Source organism: Eublepharis macularius, chromosome 4 (genome assembly GCF_028583425.1).
Source record: "Eublepharis macularius isolate TG4126 chromosome 4, MPM_Emac_v1.0, whole genome shotgun sequence".
In the NCBI taxonomy this organism is placed as follows: Eukaryota; Metazoa; Chordata; class Lepidosauria; order Squamata; family Eublepharidae; genus Eublepharis; species Eublepharis macularius.
The window spans coordinates 44440034-44464526 of record NC_072793.1 but is presented as its reverse complement, the minus strand read 5'-3'; the positions used below and the strand labels follow the sequence as shown (position 1 = coordinate 44464526).

Genomic DNA, 24493 nt, shown 5'->3' with positions numbered 1-24493 from the left:
TGGCTCTCGAGGCCCAACCCACATTCTTGCATTTTTGTGATGCAGTGACGTGTTCAAATGGTGTTGCAGCAAGTCTGTAGGCACTTTTCACTCCCGTCACCTCTTGCCAGTAGTTTCCAATGGGTATGCTTGTCATTCATTGAAGAACATGCCCCCCCGCCACACACTTGCCTCTCTGGGACCTGGGGGCTGATCCCAACTGCTTCAGGCTGCGAGTGCGATCCTTGCTAAATCCTGCCACATTTCTGGTCAGGGAGGGGGAACCTGTTTCTTGTGGTGGTGGTGGTGGTGGCGGCGGCAGGGAAATTTGCAGCCGTGCCGAGCTGCAGCCACTAGTTTGGCCCTCAGCAAAAATGGAGGTTGGATGGGCAAAAGGATGGGTGTCCGATCCACCCCTTCTATGTTACCTCTGTACTCCCTCCCCGGCAAGGATGCCCACTCCCTGATGGGGGGGTTGTTTGTGGGCAGCGGGGATCATGGCCTCCCCATTGGCTGTGCCCCTTGCTCACCTGTCAGGGGAGCAATGTGGCCATTGGCTGGTGTGGGCAGGGTTGTCAGGGGGAGGGTGGGTGCTCTTGGTGGCAGCTGCACCTCGCCTTGCCAAGCTCTTGCACCGCTGTGGCTCTCCTGCAAAAGTCCATAGGGAGTGGCGGGGCAATGCTGCATTTGCATCGACGCACGGCCAGGAGCGCTGCCTCGGAGCTTAGGATTGCACAGTTAATGTAGCCATAGACCATAACATCTCCACATATACACTGACATAAAACAGTGTACCACAGCAAAAGGTTAAAACATATTTGCATAAGAGAATAAAACTTAAAAGTTTAAAACTAAGATGGTAAAAGAGAGAAATACAAAAACTATAGAATGATATGGAATTACAATTTAGCTAAAATTCTTAGAGGATTAACAGGTACTAATTTCTTCCTTATATTTATAGATAAAAAGAGGGGGAAAAACATCAGCCATGAGATCTGGCAGAATCCTAGTGGCAGAATCAAATTGTGTGAACATTGCTTAGAGTGAAAACAGTCTGTTGCTGTAGTAGTCATATGAATCATTATTCACTGTGAAATAAAGCCAAGACAGGCATCTCCAGTCACATTTTGAGACTGATAGATACATTCCTTTCCATCAGACCCATCTTCCAGATTCATTCTCTTTCTCAAGCAAAGTTGTTTCCCCCAGCCATGAAGCTACAGTTAGAGCAGAACTACAAGTGACAAAAGGCACAGATTGGACACTTGCCAGCTTCCCTCAAGTTTTCATGGGAAATGTAGGCAGCTTGGTGGAATGTTGGACAAGTGACAGTTGAAAAGTCCATTGGACAGCAGTCAGAGAGCCAAGCTGCAAGACTAGGATGCCTACATTTCCCATCAAAACTTGAGGGAAGCTGACTAGTGTCCAACCTGTGCCTTTTGTCACTTGTGGTTCTGCTCTTAGTCACAGTTACAGGGCACCTCTGGGTTCTATATTATGAGATGGAGAGGGGGAGACTTCTGTCTGTACATTGGCCTACTAAAATCAGTTTAGACAAATAATCAAAACAATAAAAAATATTAGAAGAGTAAGTATGTTTTCAACTTTTCACGTCCACAAGATACTTAAGAGCAAAATAGAATATTCTGTTTAGGTAAAAATCTTTGCTCTTGTGATCATGCAAAATGACATTTCTAACTCATGATCTGTGGCCACCATGGGAATGGCATATAACAAACACAAAAAAAATTAACATGCAGTTTTCAAAGCTTCATAGAAAATTGGTCTTCCATTTTGAATTATACTAATATAAAATATGACTTGTTTTGGCTCAGACTTTCTACTTGGATTGCTATTGAAGAGCAAAGTTAATTAATATTCATTTTGTTTAGAATTAGAATTAAATCCAATAGTAACTAAAGAGAGAGAGAACATAAATGGAATGGCAAATGGAGAGATCATACTTTTGCAGATCTTAATTTGTGAATGTATAAAAACACTTTTAAAAGTTATGGTTATAGACTCTTTGGTGTTTTGAATCTGCCAAGTTACACTCTTTGAAAAGTTGCTGACCCAATTACACTTTGGCTACAGGGAACAGATTACTCAGCTCTGGGTGCAATTATTCTTTGGTGCTGATGAGGTCTCCCAGCAACGGCTGCAGCTATGAACACACTTGCAAAAAATTGTAATGAAGAGCAAGTGCAACAAACAAGATCCTAATGTTTGACCTTATCTCATAATTCATACAAGAGCCTCTAACCTTGGGCAATAATACTTTTCAACACAATACATTTATATTTTGAACGGAGATTATCAGGTATACGACAATTCTAGTGGCTGTAGCTCAATAGTACGTATCCATTTCAAAAATACAAAACAAGATATACCCATCACACAGTGAAAAGTATTATTGCTCTTCATTACAATTTTTTGCACAGTAGTAGTTTATTTTTGTAGAGTGTCTATTACAAGGATTTTTGTTTTTGCAGATAATCTCGTACCCGTGATTGCCTTGTTTACTGATGAACACGCTTACTGCGGAGCACTGGGAATGGGCTAAACTCTCCACAAAATGGCGAGTCAAGTCAAGTCAAGTCAAGTCAAGTCAAGTTAGCCTTTATTGGCATATATCAACAATTCAAGTTATTATGGGAAAGATTAATTTAAAAGATACGGCATTACAAATACATAAATACAGTCATAACTTATTTTTGTGATAACCTTTGAGATGCCCACTGAGCTTGGCCCCAGGGCCTGGCAGCAGCCCTGGCACCAGAGGGAGGGAGGGACTAGAGCCCTAGCCCACCACTCCCAGAGGCCTGACCAGATCAGGCACTAGTAATAATACTGTGAGCCCTCAGCCGAGGTGCCCACTGAGCTTGGCCCCAGGGACTGGCAGCAGCTCTGGCACCAGAGGGAGGGAGGGACTAGAGCCCTAGCCCACCACTCCCACAGACCTGATCCGATCAGGCAGTGATAATAATCAAGGTGAGCCCTCAGCCGAGGTGCCCACTGAGCTTGGCCCCAGGGCCTGGCAGCAGCCCTGGAACCAGAGGAGATAGATGCCTATCCCAAAAATCCCAGCTCAATTATACTCTCTGTGTCTCTCCCCAAAAGCTAGCAAGTAGCAAGCAAGAGCTCCGTCGCACTCCACTGCTCACTGAAAGTGAAACCAGAACTGGGATTGCAGTGCTTTTTATAAGCTGAGGTCCCATAGAGCAACGCGGGATGTCTGTGTTTGGCCGTCGGAGCTGCCTATCAGGGTTTGCGGGGATGAGATTGGAGTGCCTGTGGCTACAGAACACCCCCTCCCCCCTCCCTCCCCCGGGTGTCTTCTCCCAACTTGTAACCGCTTTGCAGCTCCATGGTTGGAAGGAAGACCTGCCGATCAAGGTAAGTGGGGCTTCCATTCGGGTTTCCAGGGCAACAGAAGGAGTGCAGACAGAGTTCAGGCATTCCCCCGGCTCCGTTTCCAAGGGAATTGATTGATGGCACCTGACTGTCTGGCTTCCCGAACCGTGACCAAACGCACCGAACCAGGCTTCTTCCGAACGCTGGTTCATTGGCCGTGGACAATCACGATCTGCTGGATCACAATCGCCAATTTCATGAGATTTTGAAGTTCGTAATGCGGTTCGTGCCCATCTCTAGTCAGGACAATCCATCATACTAGCTAGAACAGATTTCAAATATGTGTGAAGTATATTAGCATACAAATGACAATGCAGGATAACATATGTATTTGACTCAACACATTTTTGTTTACATGGAGAGTCATTTTTCTTGGTATTGCAGCTGGCAACATCAGGAATGTGTAATGGGTTACAATCACTCAGAATTATAATTCAGTTTCATCCAAGGAGACTTTACAGACAGATAAACATTACTTATATTAAAAGGGCAGGTTGTTTCTTCCTTATTTCTTACACCCAACACATTTGTCCATCTCTGAGAACTATTCTATACAATATACCAAATTAGGTGATAGAATTATGGACAATACTTTATGCTTCATGGGTTAGGTGTGCATTAAGTGCACTTCCGATCACATTCAAAATCTCTATGTGGACTTGTCCTGTGTACAACCATTATCTTTTTCACAAAACTGTTACCTTTTCACAAAACACCTGTGCAAATTCTAAACTTTCTTGGAAGCTGATTCATCTGGCAGCTGGGAAATTGAATACTATTACTATGCCGGTTAAATTAGAACTATAACTATTTGCCAGTGATCTCAAACTAATGAAGCTATCTTATCAAGACACTTAACAGGAACACCATCTAACTGACTTAAGTCTATTTACCTGACAGACAGGAGATGGAACAGACTTCATTGTTTTGTACTGAACGACAGAGTTCTCATTGTTCATAAATTTGCATAAGGAAATAGGATTTAATGTTTTTATAGCAGATTGTTTCTACAGAAAACCAGCATTATCCTGATTTGTGTGGATAGGTTCTCTGCCAATGTAAAAACTTTTAGAGTGGCGGACTTGTGTACACAAGGGTGTTGGACAGTGGGCATGCCCCCCATTCTTGCTCTGAAACAAATATTGATTTTTTAAAAAATAAGGGCTAGATGGTGTTCCTGTTATGCACAAGGTGTGCGTACGTATGTATGCACAGGGTGTGGTGGGCAAAATTATCTGAAAGGATGACCAATCAGATGAGAGATTTTGTACCTCAACTATATTTAAATGGGCAGCATGCTCCATGAGTTAAACGTCTTGCTAGAAGTTCTTGATTCTAGACGGTGAGTATGCACTTCTTTGACAAGGCAATGGGACATCTGTGTCTTCTGCAAATATATTTCAAGAAAGGCTGTCAACACTGTCTTATGAATGTTTTCATTTATTTATTAACATGTTTCTAATGGGCTAAATTGATTAATTACAAATTTTACATATTATCATAGCTCAATAGAGGTATGCTTTGGACCACTCAGAGAAGTATCTGAAGCTGTTTCTCTTAACTCAATTGCAGATGCAAATTATACATGGCTAGGAAAACTATCTTAAATTCTTTCCCTGTACCTAGAGATGTAGGCGGGACAAGATCTGGGATCATCTCCATGCCACGCAGGAGCTCTATCACTGAGCCACTAAGCCATGGCCCCAACCCAAGTAGCAAGGCAATAGCAAGGCATCCAACATATGTAAGCAGGATCTGTATATATACTGAGGATCTGTAACTCTGGAAGAAGCCCTGAGTCAGGAGCCATGTTTGTTGGTTAGCTTCATGACTTCTCAGGCCATACGCTGTCTGAGATTGCAGGAGGGAATCCATGTTTGATATTAAAACTGAGAAACTTGAGATCAGGCTGCAGACAACAGAAAAGCTAACTCACAGGGAAGTCACCAGATTCCTGGGGGGGGAGGGGGGGAATGGACACTACCTTGACAATCGTTCTATTCTTTGGCTTCCCGAGGGCTTATTAAAATTCAGACCATGTTTAAAGATCAAGTTTTGCTGGACAACCTTCTAGGATCATCCAGAGTAGCAATGCAGAAGTTCCCTGGAAATCTAATCACAAGTGAAGCTAGGACCATTAGCCATCTCCTGGCCTTTGTTAATCACAATCGCTGCTCAGGTAATTCAACAACAGACCCATAGAGTGCTATCAAGCCACTACCCAGCCTTTGTCCAACAGGCCTGAGCTGTTATGCAAGCCAGGTCAATTTCCTCTTCCTGTACCATCCCAGTGAGGCTTGCAGTCTATGCCTCACCAATCTGATCTTGCATAGTATTAGAGAAGAGGTGGAAGAAATAGGAGGCCCTGCAACATCAACTCTCAGGGTGCTTCAGAGAGTACATAGGTAGTGAGCATCTTTGCCTGATATAGGCCATCTTTGCTAAAGCCTATTCCCATATCTACCAGCTCCCATCTGCTCTGGAATAGTGCATTTCTCTCATACATCCTGCTCCAGGTAAAGATACATCACAAATACCTGACACTGAAACATGCAAGTGTCTACAGAGTAACCGTACAACAGTCCAGGCTATAGTCATGTTCTATTGATGTTCGCATTCTTTTCTTTTGCTTATTTTTTATAACTGGCTGTAGTTCCACAGACAGGGCTTCATCCAAGCTCCCCATTAGCAATAATTTTTGTTTCCCTCTTTGTTTCCCCTTTTCCTTCAAAAGTGAGCCATCTGAAGAATGTGATTCTCAGAGCTGGCCAAAATAAATATATCATGTTCTTCTTCCTGTTAGAATATGAGTTCTGGTCAATCTCCCCTCTAGATACTATCGCCCTGACATAGCCCAGTATGCGACGACTGTGATTATTCCTCTGCAGGATTCTGTGTGCAAGATGATGAAGGTTACCATATTCCTGGTGGCTGCTGTGTTGATCTCCATCCAGTTCACAAGTGCTCAGACATGTGTAGTTGATAATGCAATTGACCAGAAGATCAGCGCATCTGTTACCCGCCAAGGTATCTAATTCTATGTGGACCATTTATGATGCTTGAAATGTTGTGCTTCATTGCCCCTCTAAAATTCTCAGTTCTCCTAAATGGATTGTCTGGTTTTAACAAAAACGAATTACTCAGAAAGTATACTGTCAATTAAAAAGCATGAGCCATTAAACTGTCAGAGATATGGATCGGTCTTTTAATTTATCATGAAATTTCCTAGTGGGCAGTGTCTCTCGATAACTACTACACAAGGACCCCCAAGCCACTCCCCTCAGCACATACCACAGGGAGGCAGGAATATGGCAAGTGTCCTCCTCCCCTCCCCCTGCACCATTGAGGAGGGAAGGAGAAAGATGGCCCACTGGGACACTTGCCATGGTAAATCCCAATGCCCAAGTGGGCAAGGTGGTGCTTCAAGCAGTCACCTAGGCAGGGCTTTTTTTTCTGGGAAAAGAGGTGGTAGAACTCAGTGGTGGAACTCAAGACCACACAATGACGTCACTTTGGGTCAGCTGGAACAAGGGGGGATTTTTTAATGTTTAAATTGCCCTCAGCAAATGGTCACATGGCCGGTGGCCCTGCCCCCTGATCTCCAGACAGAGGGGTGTTTAGATTGCCCTCCACATCGCTGGTGTGGAGGGCAATCTAAACTCCCCTCTGTCTGGAGATCAGAGGGTGGGGCCACCAGCCATGTGACCATTTTTAAGAGGTGCCAGAACTCCATTCCATCGTGTTCCCGCTGAAAAAAAGCCCTGCACCTAGGTGTGCCTAACAGATGGACTGGCTTTATACTGCTGCCATCTGGCCTAGCCTGTTGTTGGGTGTGGAGGTTTGTGGCCACTTCATTTGCTCCTGGGCCGCCATCTTCATGAGGAGAAGGCAACAGCTAGCACATCTTCTTCCTCCCAGGAAGGGTGAGTGAGGTGTGAATGCAGTGGCTGCTGCAGCATCCTCATCTTTTTGAAAGGAGGAGGCAGAGGGGGGTGAAGAAGTAGAAGTAGCTATAGTCACATCTGGACCATCCTCTTTGTGTTAAACTGATGATGAGGAAGAGGCAGCAGGGGCTGCTGCTACCTCGTTGCCTCATCAGCAATCATGGCTGGCCCCACAGAATTACAAAGCCAGAATGACTATGGGCTGGTCATAAGACAGGAACTCCAGAGCTGATTTAATTTCCAGTCTATGTCTGCTCTGGCACCCCCTGTAGCTCAGATTAGAAAAGCTCTGTTATTATGGCTGGCTCTGCTCATTCTTATGTTTGCTGAAGTAAGCTTCAGATTGGATTCATCCTGAAGTAAGAAGCCCATCCTAAAAGCCGATACCTTGCCTAACAAACACTGACATTGGAAAGTGTCCAGAAATTGTAGACTTCAACTGCTTTTACTTCTGCTTTCTGTGGAATTAAAAAGCACTTTTGAAGCACTCAACTTCTCTCTGAAAAGTTGCCAGACACATTCCTCAGTGCACGGAACCTTTTTTCAAGACCATAATAGACTAAACTCCTTAAAGAGTGGCTTCCATACATTTTTATCCTCCTGTAAAAACGTGTTTTAACAGCTGCAATGAAAATAAACGTGCTGTCCTATATGCAATCCCATATCCCTTGCTTGGGAGAAAACAACATTGAACTTGATATTTATGTAATGTTGATCCCCTTTGTTCTGCTGAAGGATTCCTTTTCTGCATTGAGCTGCAAGAAGAATTCAAATAGGGTTCTATATTACTCTTAATATAGATCTATAGTCCATTTTAAAATCTTGAAATGATGGCCCAACGACAGAATCCTTCTGTAAAGTTTACTGTAAGGTTAGAAGCCCTTTTAATGCAGGTTCCCTGTTTCTCTGCTATTTCCCCTTATTTCCTAACGCTTTCTGCTGCGTATGCTTAATTAATTAATCCTGTTCATTTGTGATCCCTATGCCCTGACATTCATTAATAGAGTCTTGATCAGTTCCTTTTTCCCTGGAGTAGAGGGCAGAGGGTGTACGTGTTTTTCCCCTCTTTTTGCAGCAAATGCAATTGTTCATTAATTTTTTTATGGTTGTAAAATTTTGAAATTCTAATAATAAAAATTAATAAACATACTTTGCAAGCAAGAAAAATGCAGCAATTAAATCCTCCCTTCTTCTCTCCAGGCCAGGGGAAAAGATGGATTAGGAATACATTGTGATATAACAGGACATCACAAACCAACAGGAAGTAGTTAATTAAACAGAAAATCAGAAGCTATTTCAAAACAGGAGCAGGGAAAAATTAAAGGAGCAGGAAGGAGGTTTTCATTACTATTTTTTCCTTTATTTCAAACTGTGGTCATACATTATTTTTTTTCCTTTTCATTGTCATAATTTGTAATTAGAAAAAGATAAGTATTTTTCCCCATAATCAGTGTGAAGCTGTGGTCAGGACAGGTATGGTCTGAAGGAGTGGGAGTGGGATTTCTATCAGAGAAGGTTTCTGGAGAGGCAGCATATCAATTTTCTAAATAATAAACCAATAAAATGTTATGGGTGACTGTGCAGATTATAGCCCTGCTTGTCTGAGAAAGAGACCAATCCCATTTGCTCCTAGTTGTCTATATAGTAACAAGAACAAATAAACCTCTTCAGATTGAGCAAGGGTGGCTTGTGGTGACAGGAAACCTCTGTCTTGTCTTGCAGTGTCTACAGCTCTAGCGAAGGCTCAGCTGACTTGTATGAATGTGAAGTCACGTGGACGACTTGCTACCTGTCCTTCAGGTGAGTCACTCTGTGTTACTGTTGTGGGAGAGATTTAGGAGCTGGGGTACTTTCAGGTTGGCCTGCAGCAGAACTGCAAGAGTTGAGTCCAGTAGCACCTTAAAAACCAGCATTTTTAGGGTATAAGCTTTCAAGAGTGACACTCCCTTCTTCTGATCAAGGATGCTTTGGAGCTCAAAAGCTTATACCCTGAAAGAAGTTGGGGAATTGACAACAGGTGAGCATCGAGAGAAATTATTCTATGGGCAGTTTTAAAGCTCATTTCCATAGATATTTGCTTGCCTTGTATATGTGGTAAAGGTGCAAGCTAGCCTGCTGCAGGTTGGTTGGATTAGCTACCAAGCACAGCAGCAAGCACTTGAATGTTATTGCGCTGGAAAATGGAGATCCTTCGTGACATAGAGGATGAAGTGGTCAACTGCTTTTCATTGCAACCTCTCTTCTCCCGCTCTCAGGTTTTAAAGTCACTGCCTGTTCCTGTGGAATGGCTTGTGGTTCCTGGGATATTCGAGGTGAACATGTCTGCCACTGCCAGTGTGCCGTCATGGACTGGGCATCTGCCAGATGTTGCAAAATGTCGATCTGATAATCCCTCAGCTGCTTGCTGACTCTTGGATCCAGCTTCTGTAGATCAATAAAGGCATCTGTCCTTTCTTGAGAAGTCCAGTGTTTGTTTATTTCCCCTGCAGACTGAGAAATGGGGGAGGGAGGGACTGCAGAGCCAATGGGGCAAATGCTGCCACTCTGTACTGGTAATAGGATTGACATTCTTTTATTTATGTAGGCACATGCTTCCTAGCTTTTGCCCTCAATTCTATTGTGGCAGCACAAAGTACTAACCAATATTTACAAGGTGGGTGAAGTGGAGGGAAAGATGTAATAGGTTTGTTCCGGGGCATCAAAAAAAATTCTAGAACAATCAGCTATTTTAAAAAATGTATATTCAAAGCAACCCTGACTTTGGGACAGAAACAGCGGGAGCTTATTGCTGTCTGTACCACAAGGAAGGAAGGAAGGAAGGAAGGAAGGAAGGAAGGAAGGAAGGAAGGAAGGAAGGAAGGAAGGAAGGAAGGTGGCAGTTCCATCTTTTGTTTCCTGCTATTGGGGGAAGGCAGGCATAGAGCTTCCTCTTTCAGCTTCAGTCTTCAAAGGGTGGGTGTTGCATGTTTCCTTTTCCTCCCTTCTGGGCTTATGAACCTGCATGCGTCATGACTTCAACCCACACTTGAGTTGTGACCAATAGTTTGAGAATGACTGTTGTCAAAAAGGGAAACCCATCCATTAAATTGGGGTTTGGGGTGGGGGGCTGGGGCTGGAGTTTGTGGGGTTTGGGCCGTTTAAAGGGCCCTGCCGCTTGCAAGCGGCAGGAAAGGGCTCTTTAAATGATCAAATGCCCCTTTCCCTGCTGCTAAGCAGCCAGAAAGGGGCATTTAAACCCCACGAACTACAAGCTGGTTTGGGAACTTGCCCCAGTTTGTGGGAGTTTGTGGTTCCTGGTTCGTGGAAACCCACAAACCGTGAACCACATGGTTCGTTTTTTTGTGGTTCATGCCCATGTCTAATAGGGACCTGGCAATCCTAAAGTGGAGAGGAGTGTTAGATGATCACAAAGAACGCTGGCTGTGCTAACATTGTCTTTGCTGGTACTTAATGAGAGCTTACCTGGGTTTGTGGGATATGTGGCCAGCTGAGAGGAGGGGCTGGAGGTACAAAATTCAAGGTTCCTGGGTCTGGTCATCTTGTTATAATCAAGCCTTTTATGTGTGTTCTTTCTTAAGGAATCTTTATCTAGGGATTAATAATAGAACTTTAGGATTTGAGTTCATGGCACCTTAGAGACCAACAAGATTTTCAGAGTGAGCTTTCAAGTGTCAACGCTCTCTTCTTCAGATACGAGTCTGGAGTCTGGAATTATGTGGGTTTAGTAGCAATCCAGTATTCATCAGCACTCATCCATCACATCCCCTTGGCAGCCCTGACAAAAAAGGTCCCCTTTCTTCATGGAATTACTCTGAGTCCTCCTCTTGGTGTAGGAAACACAGCTACAACATGTGATAGACAGTTTAGGGGAAACAATTTTTTCCACTTTCTTTTTTTTAATTATTCATTTTGGCTGTGGTGTGTTTCTGGTTCATGTAAATAGGTCCCTTTGTGTTAATTGCTTCTTTTCACCAAAGCTCCTTCTTATGAGACCTTTTTCTAAAGACATAGGCCAGAGCAATCTAGGTCACATATCCAGAGGAGTTAGCCGTGTTAGTCTGTAGTAGCAAAATCAAAAAGAGTCCAGTAGCACCTTTAAGACTAACCAATTTTATTGTAGCATAAGCTTTCGAGAATCACAGTTCTCTTCATAAGATGCATGGAGGGCAAAAAGAGAAACTGGTCAGCAGTTTCTCTTTTTGCCCTCCATGCATCTGACGAAGAGAACTGTGATTCTTGAAAGCTTATGCTACAATAAAATTGGTTAGTCTTAAAGGTGCTACTGGACTCTTTTTGATTTTGCTAGTTCACATAGGTTTAGACAGACAGACAGACAGACAGACAGACAGACAGACAGACAGACAGACAGATATAGATAGATAGATAGATAGATAGATAGATAGATAGATAGATAGATAGATAGATAGATAGATAGATAGATAGATAGATAGATAGATAGATAGATAGATAGATAGATAGATAGATAGATAGATAGATAGATAGATAGATAGATAGATAGATAGATAGATAGATAGATAGATAGATAGATAGATAGATAGAAACAGTGCATATACTCTTGATAGTGTGCAATAACTGGCTGTTACATTAGTCAGTGCAGTATTCACCAAGATATCTGCTAGCAGAGGGGAACAGTTATTGTTTTCAGTGATAATGATGTATTTTTCTGTCATAATTTATACCACTGAGATGTCACATATAGTGCTGCTGACTGAGGCAATGATGATCTCTAGGATGGAAACCCTGATAATAAGGCCATTCCACACCCCCACACACGCCAAAATGAGGAGTGGAGAGGACATAGTTTGACTGCAGCTGGATGGAAGGATAGGCCAACCACACTGTGGTTGTATGCACAGCATCATGGGTGACCCAAGGACAACCATATAAGGACCAGACTCCATGACAACCATGGCACGGAAATATGGATTACAGTATGTTAGACTTAGTGATACACATGTATTCTAGCGAACTCTGGATGAACTTTACTGTAGGTTTTTTCTAGCATGCTGTAGAACTACACAGGTGCTCTTTCATCTTTGACAGCCAATTAAAAATAGTGGACAGTATCAGATAAATGTTCTCTAATTGTTAGAATGGACCAATGATGATCTGCTCACTTAAATTTTCCTGTCATCTCTACTGATTTATATCTCTTATCTTGCAGCAGGACATAGTGCCACTTTTTGGCTAGGTAGAATGTCACATGATTGAAAATATGAATAATTAATTAAATCTCAAACTAATCATAGTTTATCTATGCTACTAGATGAAAAAGATCTTTGATTTCTGCATAAGATAACATATAACAGTGCTAACCCGAACAGCAGATCAGCGGTTTTGCTGAAAGAAATGTCATAAAGATCTAGATGAGAAACTCCCTTCTTGCAAAGTTTGTTATGAAACTTCAATGCATTTCATAACAGATCTGATTGATTTAAACTTAGATTTAATTGAGAAATGTTAGAACACTTCATTCTTCTTGCCTTCATCTGTTCCATATTTGTATGTTTTATCTTAATAGGCATTTATATTTTGATATCTTGCTTTATTAAAAAGACCTGAGTTTATTTTAATAAAAGAAATCATTAAACTCTTAAAAGGAGACTTTGTGACTTGATGGGGAAAGTACTGCAAGAAGAACCCTGTAAATTATTTTGTAATAACAGTTTTTCTTAAAGGAACAAAAGCTGTTTTCAGGTCTCACTTCAAGGACTGAATGCTGCTCAGAGTTTAAAGATTAAAAAAAAGATGAATTCTGGAGAACTCAAAAGCTAGCACAGTGTGTTATCTTATTTTAGTTGTTCTCAAAAGACAGCACATGGCTTTTATTTTAGGATTTTACAAAGGATCTACATTGCTACTTATGTCTTTGTCTACCATGATTACAGGAAGATAGAGAAATTATAACTGCTCTTTCTGTCCTATCTAAGGGCCAAGCTACAAGTGACAAATGACACTTGCCTGGCAAGTGAACAGACTCACATGTATTCCTCCCTGTTCACTTGCCATTCACTTGCGCTCCACTTGATCAAGTGGAGCGCAAGTGAATGGCAAGTGAACAGGGAGGAATACATGTGAGTCTGTTCACTTGCCAGGCAAGTGTCAGTCGTCACTTGCAGCTTGGCCCTGAGTCTCTTTTGGAGAAAGTTAGGCAGACAAACTAGACTGATGAAATTGCCTCCTAGTGAGAAGCCTCGGGACTTAAGGCAATACATTTAACTATGACTCATTTAAACTGATAATGGTATATATCCTCCCATCCACTGAGCAAAGTATGAAGCCTTCCTCCAGTCTAAGGATCCTTCCTCTAACTTAAGTGGCTGTTCCTCCAATGGAACTCCAATCAAAGGTTGGAGTGTCCTCCAGTCAAAGGTTGGGCAAATACTGCTGTCTTCACGGAAAAGTTCCAAACCCTACTATCAATATGTTGTTACAGCTCTGCAATCGTGCCAATTTTTTGTCTCCAGACAGAATTCAGGGCGGGAAAAAAATCAAAATTAGACTCTTCTACAAATTATAGATGCTTTTATTGAGCATAGTAGCTACAGCCAAATAGCCAGCATGCTTCTGTGGCACTATTCGCTGAGAAGACCTATTTTGCAACATCGGGCAGAAGTCCAGTCAATATTACGACACTGGCAGTGACAATCAGAATTACCACGAATATCCCAGGAGCCACAAGCCATTCCACAAGCACAGGAAGTAGCCTTGTAACCTAAGAGAGAAAGAAAGAGCTTAGATGGAAAGGCAGCAGAACACTTCACCCCATCCTCAATTCCCAGCCTTTAATTCTCTCCCAGAGGGAACTCCTCCTCAAGCATAGGAAATGACTCACCTGAAGGACAGGAAACATCAGCCCCACGTGCGCTCACATTGGTGCAAATCATATCGACTTTTGACAGGATCGAAGACACTGCAAAATGAGACAGGAGTTACTTTCATCATGGTCACCCTTAAGTACATAAGAACAGCCTTGACAGAGCAGACGAATGGTCTATCAAGTCCATCATTTTGCTTCTCACTATGGTAGACCAAGATGCATGGAAGGCGAACACTCCTTACAGCTGCCATTTCCCTAGAGCTCCCTACAGCTGCCTCTGGGCATTTGACTCATCAACAGCCTCACCCCTGCCTGGGAGATTATGGAATCAACTGCTCCACTAAAGCTTGTCCTGCCTGTGCATTTAAAGAGCAACCTGGACAGCTATATTGCCTCCCAACAAAAATGTCCTGTTCAGCTACCATGGCTAATACCCATTGACAGATCTTTATGAATTTGTCTAGCCCCCTTTTATAGTTATCAAGGCAGTGAGTTACACAAGATAAGTATGCATTGTGTGAAGAATTGCTTCTTTTTGTATATTTGAATCTACTGCCTATTTATTGCAATGAGTGCCACAATCTCCAGTATTGCAGGAGAGGGAGGGAAAAGTCCTTACTCAAGTAGAAGAGGATTGCTTCTGTTTCTATATAGACAATGAAGTGAAAGAAATTTACTCTTATTCCCAAAACAGAAATCACATCCAAATAACTCTGGGCCATTTCTGTTCCGGCGACAAATATCCCATTTGCATGTGTGTTTACCCTGATAGCAGAGCAAATCAGTTCAGCCATGACAAATATAGCAAAGTCATCTTCAGGCTGCTGCTACCACATTCCCTTTTCTTTCTTGGTCTACCAGGCAACACAGAACAGGAAAATAAAGAGATGTACAGGACAAGAAGGGAGGCAGAAAACAGCTATGTGCATGGCTGAAAAACTATCCTGAGTGAGACTGAGCTAGCCACAATAAAGGAGCTTTTCTTTTCCAATCTAGCCTAGAGAGGGAGGCAGAGAAAATCTGAACCTTTCGTCCATACCAGCAGAGTAAATTACAGTGCAATCCTAAGCAGATGTACTCCAGTTTAAGTGCATTGAAATCAATAAGCTTAGACTCGGCTATCTCTGTTTAGAATTGCACTGTTAGTTATTTGCAGGAGGAAAAGAGGGGACATGTGTGGCTGAAGGGCTCCTTGGAAGGGAATTCCTGTCCATAAGGGGCTGTCCTATCCGCAGCCTCACCAGTTCCCATGACACTAGGTCTCTCCATACCAACACTCTAACCACTACACAATTCGGGTTCTAAACCACTGTCCCCAAATCTCCAGGGATATCCCAAGCTGGAGCTGCCAACCCTGTTTCCCACAGAACTGAATACCTATTGCTTCAGCGGATGACTTGACCATCAAGTTGATCACATTATCAACTGTACATGACTGAGTACATGACTGAGCACGTGTGTACTGAGGAGGGATCAACACTGCAAGCAGCAGGACTATAATGATCTTCATCATCTTGGTGCAGAGATCTTCCTGCAAAGAAACAATGAAAAGCCCTCACTTGCTGTGCCATGCTAGGGTGGCAAAATCTGGAGGAGGGAAAGCAGAGTTAATGATCACACAGGAACATAGTAACTTTACTATGGTCAACTAAGAGCAGAACCACAAGTGACAAAAGGCACAGATTGGACACTTGTCAGCTTCCCTCAAGTTTTGATGGGAAATGTAGGCATCCTGGTCTTGCAGCTTGGCTCTCTGACTGCTGTCCAATGGACTTTTCAACTGTCACTTGTCCAACATTCCGCCAAGCTGCCTACATTTCCCATCAAAACTTGAGGGAAGCTGACAAGTGTCCAATCTGTGCCTTTTGTCACTTGTGGTTCTGCTCTAAGAATCTCATCGCAATGAACTAACTTGAGTTTCATAGAACTCTTCCTCTCTGTTAAAAAGAAGGCAAAGGTGGAAAAAATGCCCAATTAAGCACATGATTGAAACACTGTACATGAAACTAAGTCATGATAGACTTGAAAGAAACCCATTCAGAAAGAATTTTAAAATTACTAAGAACACCAGTAATTATTTTAAGTACACAAGAAGGGACCAGCTGGATTGTATCAAAACTAGCTAGTCCAGCACCCTGTTTCCCACAGTGACCAACCAATAACCCAGACAAGGCAAGTGGGCAATAACATTCTCTGCTTGCCACCCCTCCAACACACTCACATCCATATTTTAAAATAACATCTCATATTTCTGATTATGGTAACATATTAGCTTCTAAGCAATACTGCTGTAGTTTAACTTCTGTAACAGCAAAACATTATATTTTGAATCTTACACTTCACCCAAGAGCAACTCATAAACACTCTAATTTTTGCTGTAGAGGTCAGTGCAGTCTGAGCTAAGTAAATAGAACAGTTGAATAAATGAGGAGATCCTCTCCCTCCCCGTATACAAGCTGTTAACACGTGTTTTTTCTAAATACTCCAGTACAGCTGATTGCATAGGATGATGTAGGAGCAAACAACAGTTACTTGCGTCTTTCTTAATGGCTGATTCCGCACACGTTGGATAATGCACTTCCAATCCTCTTTAGAGATCATTTGGAACTGAATTTTTCGTGTCTGAAATAAAAAATCCACTTCCAAACAATTGCTAAAGTGCATTGAAAGTGCATTATCCAACGTGTGCGGAATCAGCCAATATCTCCACTAATGCCAACTATAGTATTCTGGTTGCCATGATCTATTTGTTCTCTGTTTAAAAAGTAGCCTGTTTGGCATCTGCTAGAACCTGCTTCTTCTCTATAGTGGCTCCCACCTTGTGAAATGGGCTCCTGAAGAAGGGGAGGGGTGGCACCATCTTTGTAAGTTTTTAGGAGGTACAATAAGATTGTTTTATTTGTAAGGGCTTTTGATGCAGGCATATTCTGAGAAAGGGGGAATTAATTTTGGTTTTACCATATTTTGTATATTTTTATTGTTTAACTGTACGTGACCTTAAGCTAGGCAGAGTATAAACATTTTAAAATACAAATAATAATTACATACTTTTGTGAAACAAAGGCCTGTTAAATTTTTTAAAAATTCAGCTTCAACAAAGCTGAGATTTTGTCCATTTTGTGTTAGTGTGTTTGAATACACAAAGGTACGTCATACTGAGTCTAACATTGGCCTATCAAGATTAGTATTGTCTACTCTGACTGGCAGCCATTTGCCATGATCTCAAACAGAGATCTTTCATACCACCTACTACCAGAAAGTTTTAACTGGCAACACCAGGAACTGAACTTGAGTCCTTATGCATGCAAAGCATGATCTCTCCCCTCATGCATCCCCCTTGCCATCTTCTTCTTCCACTGAATTGCTGATGTATGGCCGAATCCACACTACCTATTTGATTCCACGGCTTTTTCACAAGCAGCATGCTATTCACGCAGATACTCACACGCTTTCCCGTTCTGCGTGTTCCCCGCCATCACCGCGCTACTATTGCGCCTTCCCTCCAAACCACGTGATATTCGCGGAAATCCATTTTCTTCCCTTTTTTTTAACAGTGCATAATGGTCGGTATACCAGTAAACCAACCCTAGTGAGCAGCAGTTTGCGCGGGAAAAGAAACGGTCACCGGAGCATGCGCATGTCGCACGGGGACCATTTCCCTATTGAGTTCCCCAATTTTCAAGAGTGCAAGGTGTGAAGCCGAGCAATCCTGTATTTCCGACAACGGTCGTCTCCAGTGAACGGCAGGTGCGGGAAACAAATTCAAGATATCAGTACACCGGATAATTGACCCCTTTTTTTAAAAAAAGGGAAGTGAGTGCGCCGTCAATTCTGACGGCAGAGGATGGAACCGCCCATGGTAACGCTGTACTCAGTGGAGTGTGGAGAACTGATTGCGCCATGAAGACGCACCGGAAGGGTGGATGTGAGGATGCACAGCCTGGTAGCAGAATAAAGGCGATTGCCACGACAGCGCAAGATAAGCAGAAGATGAGTGAGCGTGGATTTGCCCTGTTTATAAGGGTAATTCTATATCTACATTCCTGAAGGGGTGATTTTGAGTGGAGAAATGAGCTAGTCAAAGATATGCAGCTAAGATGACCAGTGTCCCAGGGATCCTGCCTCTGCCTTTTTCAGAGCATGAAAACAATGAAAAAGCATGTATGTTCTCCTACCTATCCATTTCCTATCTTCATTCTCTACCTGCTCTAAGCAAAACTGAAGTCTTGCTAGCTACAGCAGGTAGGAAAGAAAACTGGACAAATTTCTGATGGTCTTCTCTTCCTAGCCATGAGCTATTTGTATCTGTAACTGAACAAAGAGAAACTGCTGCAGATACTTCATTCCGTTTCTCAGAACATACCTCTGTCAAGAATCTGTATTTTAATTGGCAATCAATTAAAAAAGGTAAAGGTAGTCACCTGTGCAAGCACTGAGTCATTACTGACCCATGAGGGGATATCGCATCACAATGTTTTCTTAGCAGACTTTTTGTTACGGGGTAGTTTGCCATTGCCTTCCCCAGACATCTACACTTTACCCCCAGGAAACTGGGTACTCATTTTACCTTAAGCCGGCTACCTGAACCCCGGCTTCCACCAGGATCGAACTCAGGTTGTGAGCAGAGCTTGGGCTGTAGTACTGCAGCTTTTTTTAAGAGTTAGTTTTTAAAAAAAAAAACCCTTGGGCAGTTTGACAAGTTTCTGTTGGTAATTTTTCTTGGAAAACACAGAAGCCTGTGCTTCATCACCCCCTCCCCAAACACATACTATCATCAACACTTCATTTCTTTGCCTAACAAGCATTCACTTACCTTCTAGAACCAGGGGCTACTTGCAGGATTTCACTAACTGAGCATGCTGTCCCCTTTATATACAGCTGAATTGCAAGATTTCTCAAGAGACTTGTTTGCCTTTTCAAAAAACGTTAATCCCCTGTTCAGAACTGGACAATACTTGAGGCAACTTCTTACACAATGTTCTCATGAAATGTCCTAGTTTGCTCAATATTTATGATGCAAAACAAGAATGAAGAATCATGTACTGAACACAGCAGATTACAAGAGATAATTATGATTGTGTGGGGTTTCCCCCAGGAACTACCACTTTGGTGGCCTACTGAAAGACACTTCATTCTTCAGTGCAAATTTGCAAACTATGAGACCCCTGTTCTTCAGTGCGAAACAGCAGCAGCTGCTAATATGAATGACTTCCTCCTCTCAGGTACCAGGAAAGCAGACAGAGTGTACTCAACGTCATTATTTTTAACAGGGTGGAGAGGCTGCATACAGGAGACGGCATACAGGAAAAGTTCACACACACTGGTTGTTGTGGATTTTCCGGGCTGTATTGCCGTGGTCTTGGCATTGTAGTTCCTGACGTTTCGCCAGCAGCTGTGGCTGGCATCTTCAGAGGTGTAGCACCAAAAGACAGAGATCTCTCAGTGTCACAGTGTGGAAAAGGTGTTGGCAGGTCATTTATATCTACTCAGGAGGGGTGGGGTTGAGCTGAGTCATCCTGTAAGAGTTTCCCAGGGTGTGGAATGCTAATGGCGGGAGGCTTCACTGTATCCTGAGGAGGTTCTTTTGCATATGGATTGGTGCTTGATGTGCTAATCTTCTCCGCAGGGCTATTGTCGGGTGTAGAGTGTTTTGTTAGCCTGGTGTTTTTCAGAACTGGAAACCATGCTCTGTTCATTCTTAAGGTTTCTTCTTTCCTGTTGAAGTTTTGCTTATGCTTGTGAATTTCAATGGCTTCCCTGTGCAGTCTGACAAAGTAGTTGGAAGTGTTGTCCAGTATTTTGGTGTCCTGGAATAAGATACTGTGCCCTGTTTGTGTTAGGCTATGTTCAGCCACTGCTGATTTTTCAGGTTGTCCAAGTCTGCAGTGTCTTTCATGTTCTTTTATTCTTGTCTGGATGCTACGCTTTGTGGTCCCGATGTACACTTGTCCACAGCTGCAGGGTATACGGTATACTCCTGCAGAGGTGAGGGGGTCTCTACTGTCTTTTGCTGATCGTAGCATCTGTTGTATTTTTCGGGTGGGTCTGAATACTGCTTGAAGGTTATGCTTTTTCATAAGCTTTCCCATCTGATCAGTAATTCCTTTGATATATGGCAAAAACACTTTTCCTGTGGGAGACTGTTTTTCCTTGGTTGTTTGATTCATCCTGGGTTTGATTGCTCTTCGGATTTCATTTCTGGAGTAGCCATTTGCCTGAAGTGCGTGGTTTAGATGATTAATTTCCTCAGTGAGAAAGTGCGGCTCACATATCCGTCTTGCACGATCCACTAATGTTTTCATTATGCCTCTTTTCTGTCGGGGGTGGTGATTGGAGTTTTTGTGTAAGTACCAATCAGTGTGAGTTGGTTTCCTGTAGACCTTGTGACCTAACTGAAAGTTTGCTTTGCGGATGACCAAGGTATCCAGGAATGGGAGTTTTCCCTCGATTTCTTTCTCCATTGTGAATTGTATGTTCAGGTGGATGTTGTTGAGATGATTCAAAAACCCCATCAATTCTTCCTCCCCATGGCTCCAAATGATAAATGTATCATCCACAAACCAAAACCATACACTAGGTTTGTGGGGTGCTGATTCTAGAGCTGTTTTTTCAAAATGTTCCATGTAGAAGTTTGCTATAACTGGGCTGAGAGGGCTCCCCATGGCCACCCCATCCATCTGTTCATAGAATTCGTTATCCCATTGGAAGTAACTGGTTGTCAGACAATGATGGAATAAGGCTGTTACATCCTCTGAAAAATCTGATTCATAAGTGCAATAGTGTCTTTTACTGGAACCTTGGTAAACAGGGATACAACATCAAAACTGACAAGTATGTCTTGTGGATTGAGTTTCAGAGAACTGATTTTGTTGATGAAATCTGCTGAATCTTTGATGTAAGACGAGGTTTTCCCGATGTGGTCCTGCAGGAGATCGGCCAGATGTCTAGCTAATTCATATGTTGGTGAACCAATGGCACTCACAATGGGTCGGAGTGGGACTGAATCCTTATGTATTTTAGGGAGTCCATATAGTCTGGGTGGCTGTGCTTCTGTCTTGCATAGTTTTCTGTGTGTGTCGGGATGTACATAAGGAATGCAACCGGCAAGAAAATGACGTTTGAAACAAAGGACCAAAGAAGAATATGTTAAACATGTTAAACGATGTGACAACTGAGAACTAACAGTATAATGGTTGTTGTGGGTTTTCCGGGCTGTATTGCCGTGGTCTTGGCATTGTAGTTCCTGACGTTGTTCCTGACAATGCCAAGACCACGGCAATACAGCCCGGAAAACCCACAACAACCATCGTTCTCCGGCCGTGAAAGCCTTCGACAATATAACAGTATAATGCTTGCAACATGATGTAGAGATGCACCTGTAGAGATGTCACACATATGTTTGTTGAATAGTGTGTATCCAGCGTGACTGCACCAGCTTAAGGAGGATCCACAAAGAGCCCACACCTTGTTTGTTTAGTAAAGGTGTATAATACAATTTATTTATAGGTGGATTAAGAGCAATATATACAAGTTTACAGTCCAGAGAGACAAAGTGCTTTGCCTACACCTGGACTTGCAAGAAGCCCCTACCATACTGTACATAGTAGCTATATATACATGTAGACACCCAATCAGATACATACTTGAGTTTAGCTGAGTCATTCACTTCATGGTCTCCTGACTCTTAAGTTAACCATCTGACTCTATGTCACCTGATGTGTCTACCTGTCATACTGATCGTTCTGATCTAAAGCCTCTGCACACTGGCTTTTGACACTTAGATATCAACAATGTTATAGTACTCTATATGATTCTAATACAAAAGAGCTCTTTGTAAGAACTGATTAATGCAAAATGTTGCAAACTAGGTCAGCCCGATTTAGCAGCATCTCTCTCAAGGCTGGGAAAGAGAGAGGGGGCAGAGATGGGGTGCATTCCTTTCCACCCACAGAACCCAGCTCTCTGAAAGCCCCAAGGTTGCCAAAGAAGAGACTTCAGGGCGCTGTTAAAAGTAACATTGGCAAAAAGGAGGGGGCAGGAGTAGGCCCACAAGAGGAAGTGGGTGAGGGAAAGGAGGAAGATGTTCTTCCTAGAGAAAATGTCAAGGACAGATAAGAAATTGCAATCTTGCAATTTCTCCAATTATGCGGCTGACCTAAGTTGCTTCTTCCAATCAAAGTAACCCTAGACATTTGTGTCAAGATAGGAGGTCCTCTTTCTATGCCAATGGGGGACCCCTGTATTCTGTGAGCCAATAACAAATATTATAATTAGCCAAAAAGTATTAATTGCTTTGCACTGCTATTGTAGCTCTGATGAGCACTGAGCACGAGGAGATCTTTTACTCCTGTGTAAAGAATTGTTCATCCATTGTTTAATAAACAGTCATATATTGCTTCATTCTACAGGACTCCGTGGTGTGTGTCTCTTATTGTGATTGGCGAGAGGGACACCCAAGGCACAAGTTTGTGCTTAACAGTATCTCTTTGCTTACAAACAATGGGTCCTGCCCAGCAGCCATAGCCACACATTGGGAGGGGGGGTGGAGAAAGGCAGGCACACAACAACACACAACACCCAGGAAGGGAGAGGCCACATACAGAGGGACAGACCATCACCAGGCAGAGAGATATGCCCAGGGACAAACAGGGGATGGGATGGGAGGGTGGTAGCACAAGGGCAATTCCCCACTAGGAGTGGCTGAGTGGGTGGGGACATGATCCATGGATGCAGCTGCTCCCAGTTGAAGGACAGGGAGGAGTCCACGGTTCAGCTATCATGCACCCTATTCCAAAGCAGATAGAAGCTGGTAGATATGGGGGTGGGATTTATCAAAAGTGGCCAGTATCAGGCAAAGATGCTCATTGCTTATTTGACCTCTCTAGCATCCTAAGAGCTGACAATGCAAGGGCCACTACCTCCCCCCACTGCTACACTAATATTATGCAATACCAGATCTGTAAGGAACAAAGCTGCATGCATGCCTTACTGGGATGTTGCAGGAAGAGGAAATAGAGGTGGCTTGCATAACAGAGACGTGGTTGAAGAAAAATGATGTGGTGTGTCTGTTCCAACTAACTCCGCTTGCATTTATATACCCTACAAGTAGAAACCCACAAGGATGTTCAGGGGGCTTCTCATCCCTCCCTCCCCCTTCATGTTCTCTTTCCTTTCCCTGCTCCCCACTGGTTCTCCCTCTTTTCCTGCTTCCCTTTCTTCTTTCCATCCACCTTTGTCTGCACCTCCCCCTCCCCGATAGCCTCTCCCCTGTGGCACAATTGTGGGTACTGGTTGAGTTGGGCCCAGTTGCATGGTAGGGAACCTGCAAGGACTTGAGAAGATACTTCACTTTTCCCTGTATCTCTTTCCCCATACTATTTCCTCTTTCCCTTCTCCTTACAGCCTCTATATGCTCACCTTTTCCTATGTACTTCTCTCCTTCAAACCCACTAAACAACTGACTTTTTATCTGCCGCCCCTATAAATCTATATTTATTAATTTACTTCATTGATATCCTGCCTTTGTCCACAATGGGGACCCAAAGCAGCTTACATTATTCTCTTTGCTTCCATATTAGCCTCAAAACATATATTATCCTGAGATGTGATATCCTGAGACATCGGTTAGGCTGAGTGTGTGTGACTGGATCAGAATTACACAGTGAGCTTCCACAGAAGAGCGATGATTCAAACCTTTGTCTCCTGGATCCTACTCTGAAACTCTAACCATTACACTACATTGCATCAGCTTTGGGAGTCTGCTGTTGAACATTATCACCATGCACAGGCTGTTAGGCTAATTCCTGAAAGTTTTTCAAAATTTTCCAAGTTATCTATGTGAAACCTTTTCCCAACTAAATAATTTATTAAGACCTCTGTTGTGTGTAACAACAATAATAATAAATTACATAGCAAAAATAACATGCACAGTTCACGGAATAACTTGTGGAACTATACACTTATATACACAAAATCACAAATGAACAGCAACTCAAGAACAAAATTCAAGACAAATATAAATACAGTGATTAAAGATCAGAAAGAACAAGTTGAAGATCACAATGAGCAAGAGGAGTCATAATGAGCAAGATACGGGCAGCCAGTTAACAATCCCATTTCAAAGAATATCTAATACCAGGGCTTTTTTTCAGCTGGAACACGGTGGAACGGAGTTCCAGAACTTCTTGAAAATGGTCACATGGCTGGTGGCCCCGCCCCCTGATCTCCAGACAGAGGGGAGTTTAGATTGCTCTCCGCGCCACGGTGCAGAAGGCAATCTAAACTCCTCTCTGTCTGGAGATTAGGGGGCAGGGCC

At 42.8% G+C, this 24493-nt stretch overlaps 2 protein-coding genes across 3 annotated transcripts; one reads left to right on the top strand and one right to left on the bottom strand.

Moving 5' to 3' along the window:
* The first annotated feature begins 4687 nt into the window (after positions 1–4687).
* Positions 4688–9791, top strand: LOC129328917 (resistin-like). Its single transcript, XM_054978242.1, has 4 exons — positions 4688–4735; positions 6282–6420; positions 9060–9137; positions 9593–9791. Exons 2-4 carry the CDS (start codon positions 6297–6299, stop codon positions 9721–9723), a joined length of 333 nt encoding a protein of 110 aa, XP_054834217.1. The 5' UTR covers positions 4688–4735; positions 6282–6296; the 3' UTR covers positions 9724–9791.
* Positions 9792–13863: 4072 nt separating this feature from the next.
* LOC129328571 (resistin-like) lies at positions 13864–19075 on the bottom strand. Of its 2 annotated transcripts, none has more exons than XM_054977717.1 (4): positions 18992–19075; positions 15556–15709; positions 14194–14271; positions 13864–14073 (listed from the first exon to the last, which is right to left on the bottom strand). In XM_054977717.1, the coding sequence occupies exons 2-4, from the start codon at positions 15689–15691 to the stop codon at positions 13934–13936; spliced, it is 354 nt and encodes a 117-aa protein (XP_054833692.1). In that variant the 5' UTR covers positions 15692–15709; positions 18992–19075; the 3' UTR covers positions 13864–13933. The 2 variants fall into 2 exon arrangements, with proteins under 2 accessions (XP_054833692.1, XP_054833690.1); XM_054977715.1 differs by lacking the exon at positions 18992–19075 and adding an exon at positions 16711–16796.
* Between the last annotated feature and the right edge of the window lie 5418 nt (positions 19076–24493).

Excerpts from the sequence above, each read along its gene's own strand:
- LOC129328917 (XM_054978242.1), top strand. The coding sequence starts at position 6,297 with ATGATGAAGGTTACCATATTCCTGGTGGCTGCTGTGTTGATCTCCATC. Across the intron at positions 6,421-9,059 it reads CGCATCTGTTACCCGCCAAG|TGTCTACAGCTCTAGCGAAG; the intron begins GTATCTAATTCT and ends CTTGTCTTGCAG. Across the intron at positions 9,138-9,592 it reads ACTTGCTACCTGTCCTTCAG|GTTTTAAAGTCACTGCCTGT; the intron begins GTGAGTCACTCT and ends TCCCGCTCTCAG.
- LOC129328571 (XM_054977715.1), bottom strand. The coding sequence starts at position 16,779 with ATGATCTCTAAAGAGGATTGGAAGTGCATTATCCAACGTGTGCGGAAT. Across the intron at positions 15,710-16,710 it reads AGCCATTAAGAAAGACGCAA|GAAGATCTCTGCACCAAGAT; the intron begins GTAACTGTTGTT and ends GTTTCTTTGCAG. Across the intron at positions 14,074-14,193 it reads TGATGTTTCCTGTCCTTCAG|GTTACAAGGCTACTTCCTGT; the intron begins GTGAGTCATTTC and ends TTTCTCTCTTAG.